The sequence below is a fragment of the Sphaeroforma arctica genome, assembly GCF_001186125.1.
Source record: "Sphaeroforma arctica JP610 unplaced genomic scaffold supercont1.402, whole genome shotgun sequence".
Lineage (NCBI taxonomy): Eukaryota > Ichthyosporea > Ichthyophonida > Sphaeroforma > Sphaeroforma arctica.
Window position 1 is genome coordinate 39,047 of NW_014040156.1, and position 4,397 is coordinate 43,443.

The following is a 4,397-nucleotide window of genomic DNA, read 5'->3' on the forward strand; positions in this document are numbered from 1 at the left end:
GCGTTTGTGCACTTTTATTTTGTATACGAAATTTGATCAGCTGCGAAGTAAGCGTTGCGTCTTGTCACATATGTCAATACTGACTGTTTTCGGTATTTGTTTTTCGCATCCTGTTATCACAGATCTTCCGACAACTCTTCCAGAGGGCATGGAGGTCGGCGCTTTCTGTGCACGTGATAATGCCTATGACTGTGTGGTTATGAACCAGCAGAACCATGCTGCTAAGCTTACGCTGGCTCGTTTGCCACAGGACGCGGTTGTGGGTACCTCTTCACTTAGACGGATCGCGCAGTTAAAGCGAGCACATCCTCATTTAACTTTCAAGGTAATTATTCGAAGCAATATCGTGATGCTTTCCGTATGTTAGTTTATCCTATACAACACCTTCAACGTGACTATAGCGTGCTCAGCTTCAGTACAATCCATTCTACATGCTGCTGAAGGATCATTAACAGAGTGTTATTGGATTCGTGCGCAACCACACTATATATATATATATATATATATATCTTTATTTTTTGTTGTATTATAGTATGTATGCATGTGTATGTATGTATATATATGTATGTGTATGTGCATGTATGTATATTTGTATATATTTATGCGTGTATATATGTACGTATACACATTTATATGTGTACATATCCATATATATATATATATTATGTATGTATGTATGTATGTATGTATGTATATATTATAGATATATATGTATGTATGTATGTATGTACATATGTATGTATGTATGTATGTATATATATATATATATATGTATATATATACCACCAGAGGTCAAGAGGTCAAGAGCTCGGAATTAAATGACTGATGTAAACGTGTTCACAATCTGATCTCGGCACAGGACATCCGAGGTAACCTGAACACAAGACTGCGGAAATTAGACGAACCTGAGGAAGGGGCACCTGTGTATGATGCAATAGTACTCGCTCGAGCAGGCATAGATCGTTTGGGTTGGCAGGAGCGTGTGTCAGAGATGCTGACGTCTGAGTCGTGTTTGTATGCGGTAGGCCAAGGCGCGATGGCTGTCGAATGTCGTTCAGATGACGCTGCTACGAAAGGTATCATATTCTTATAACTTGCATTTCTTTTACCTTATCGCTCACTTTATGGATATGTGGTCAGTATTGCATATATGCTAAGACATGTGTACAGGCTCAAACCTTCTCCCTTTCACACACATCTGCAGAATTGCTACGACCGATTAACTGCGCCAGTACAGCCCTCGTATGCCAAGCAGAGCGCAGGTACGGCAATAAGCGCATTCTCTTGCTGTCTTGTCTACACAGCGGTGACCCTACCTTTACTGGCTCATTTTCCGATCATGTGTTGTCTGTTGGCCATTGATACTTGTGGCAAGGGGCGGTACATTCGCCATCTCTTGCGGTGTAAAAAGGATGCGCAGAAAACATTGGAAATATGCTTACTATATTCTCGATTTTCGCAGCACGAGTAATAAGAGACTTGTATTTGTATCAGTAACTCTTCCTCTATTTGCTCACATTGTACCTCGCTTCGTATCACAGTTTCATGCGCAAGCTCGAAGGCGGCTGCAGTGCACCTTTGGGCACGGAAAGCAAGTACGACGAAGCGACGTCCACACTCAACGTATCTGGCGCTGTGTTCTCGCTCGATGGTAGTGAGTGTATAATTGAAACTCTAAGCGCGGAAGTGACTGATTCAAAGGGTGCTGAACAGTTAGGCGTGGATCTCGCCCACGCGTTGCTGCAGAAGGGCGCACAGGCTATTCTCACAGCCGCGCATGACGCTACACACGCCAGTAATCCCACCCAAGCCCCAACAAATAAAGCTTAACGTATTGCCCTGATTTTGGACTTGAATTATGCTTGCATGACACCATAGCTAAACATCGTCTAACGGCGCAGACAAACAACTCCGATATACATATGCGTTCGTTTGAGTACAATCCAACGCTAGTAGGATAATTTAGTCTTGATTCTGCCACACGAAGAAGCAAATCCTTCAGGGGGCTTCAGCCCACCATTCATAACTTTTTCGCGATGCTACGAGATTTATATCACAGGTGGCAGCCAAACATACAGGGGATAGAAATATCTACGAAATCCGAATATCTCATCGACAATTCAATAGAAAGGAAGACAGCTCGATTATAACATCTATTTCTTTATCTTTTGATCTACAGGAAAGATTTAATTGCCTTCGAACCCTAGAAAGTCTTAAGATTGAATTTAACCGACAACAACCTTGGCACCGTCCTCAATGAACTCATATGGGGGCACTTCCATGTTAAGGGGAGCGGGTCCCTTTCTAATACGTCCCGAAATATCGTAGTGAGATCCGTGGCAAGGGCAGAACCAACCTCCATAGTCTCCAGCTTCGCCTACGGGGATGCAACCTAGATGCGTGCATACACCTGCAGACACACAAAGAAAATTGTGATTGGCCAATCAATGGATATATTTTGTGCTTGTCATGATTGTATTGTTCCTAACTACGCTACATAGAACAAATAGAAAAGATACAGCAAACACGACTATACTTGTCTACATGACACCGTCAGTGAATTCTATGCAAGTTAGATGTATATTAACGTTGTCGCGCAAAAAAGATAACGAGGTGAAGAGGCAGCTTGAGATAACAATCTGAACGCGTTCAATCACCGACTGTATAAGCCAATGTATGTTATAAACCTACTCGTGAACAAACTCTTCGTGGCTAAAACTTCTAACAACTAAAATGCATACATACATACACATACACATCCCTATATATACGTATACAAATATAAATATAAACGTATAAATATATATATATATATAAACAAAAGACCTAAACGTATATATATATATATATAGATATAAATATGAATACATGTGATACGCGGGTCACATATCACAAAGACATGTGTGTAGACACAATGTCGGATATTCGCAAATAATGGTATACAAGCTTAATCTCATGATCTAAATGACAAAATGTGCACCCATGTATGGTACAGCTTCATATATGCAAACAGCCATGCGCCTTTTTAACTGCTTATATGTTAGAACAAGCTCAGATATATTCCGCGTGTTTAAATTGCAGACTACACCTAACTTACCAATCATAACTAAGTACTCAGGAACACTAGCACGGTCAGCGTCAGTTTCGGGATCACGAAGGGAGGGCACATCGACACTATTAGCTTCCTCGATCTCAGCGGCGGTTCTGTGACGGATAACAAGAGGCTTTCCTCGCCACTTAAGAGCCTGAGTGTGTTTCAAATATCGAATTGAAATTAGACTCGAGTATCTCATAAGAGTATTGACGAAACATCGCCGATTTAAAGCGCGACTCTCATACAGAGCTTAGAAATGATGCGAGCGCGCTGAGTTCGATTGTATGCATTGCAGTATGCAGGTATATACATACACATGAATACCACAGACGTGCATTTGTAGTATAGTATAGATGTGGGATACATACCAAGTTCTTTCCTTCGGGGATGGCAGTAAGGTCGACTTCGATCTTGGCTAACGCCAGAACATCGGCTGAGGCACTCCATGAGGCCAAGAAGTCCATAAGACCGTTTTTAACTGAAGCGGCACCAAGCATGGTAGCTGATCCAGCGAACAAGTAAGTAAAGGCGCGACGGGATGGGTCGCCCGCAGTCTTTTCGTCTCTTTTATATGCCGAGAAATCAGGAGCTACTACATCATTGTGAAGATATCTGACACTGGTCTTGCCTGCAGCACGTTGTTACAGAACCGAATCAACATGTGAGTCTAAGACGTCCATAGCTTGTCAAAAAAAAATAAAGAAGGCGCATTTTTTGTTTGTTGCATATATCATGCTCCCCTTGAGCTATCGCCTTAGTATCACCTAACCCCAGTCCTGAGGCCTTACGACCCCAAGAAGTTTGAAAGGTATTTCTGGGTACATATAACAGCATAGACAGCTGACATACCAAGTGTCGTGGATGTCATGCGCATTTTCCCGCTTCCGTTGAACTCATGTTTCGACAATGGCGCGGCGGAAACAGCGTTGGATAGTGGGATCACGGCGGAAGCAGTTGTACGTGGTCCCAAAGTGGTGGAAGTCACGCTCAGCAGCTTACCAACCACGCCCGAATTTCGCAAACTGTACATCTTTATTATCTGAACGGAACGGTTAATAAATCATGGGCAAGGAGATGAGTAATAGAGATCCAGAGATCGAGTTGAGTATACAAACTTCGCCTGTACGTATGAACAGGCACAAACCGTTCGTAAAAAAGGTATGTCGTCTTCACGCTATGAATATTCCTACTCATTTCGACTAGTAACCTTTACGACACGCAAATAAATATACCGCACTCTAATGTGGCATAATTATAGAGTACATACGATGCTACAAAGTATAAAACTCAGCAACAAAGAAAC

The 4,397-nt window shown here is 42.1% G+C and overlaps 2 protein-coding genes across 2 annotated transcripts in view; one reads left to right on the top strand and one right to left on the bottom strand.

Annotated features, from left to right (window-relative positions):
- The window catches only part of SARC_05923 (porphobilinogen deaminase), a 2,688-nt gene extending 845 nt beyond the window's left edge, over nucleotides 1-1,843 (top strand). Inside the window, exons 3-6 of the mRNA XM_014300204.1 lie at nucleotides 123-325; nucleotides 860-1,076; nucleotides 1,205-1,262; nucleotides 1,542-1,843. Coding sequence (XP_014155679.1) covers nucleotides 123-325; nucleotides 860-1,076; nucleotides 1,205-1,262; nucleotides 1,542-1,830 — 767 coding nt within the window. The 3' untranslated portion in view covers nucleotides 1,831-1,843. The remainder of the gene's footprint in view (nucleotides 1-122; nucleotides 326-859; nucleotides 1,077-1,204; nucleotides 1,263-1,541) is intronic.
- Nucleotides 1,844-2,149: 306 nt separating this feature from the next.
- Nucleotides 2,150-4,136, bottom strand: SARC_05924 (hypothetical protein). The gene is made up of 4 exons (XM_014300205.1): nucleotides 3,944-4,136; nucleotides 3,463-3,722; nucleotides 3,098-3,245; nucleotides 2,150-2,410 (listed from the first exon to the last, which is right to left on the bottom strand). Exons 1-4 carry the CDS (start codon nucleotides 4,122-4,124, stop codon nucleotides 2,226-2,228), a joined length of 774 nt encoding a protein of 257 aa, XP_014155680.1. The 5' UTR covers nucleotides 4,125-4,136; the 3' UTR covers nucleotides 2,150-2,225.
- Between the last annotated feature and the right edge of the window lie 261 nt (nucleotides 4,137-4,397).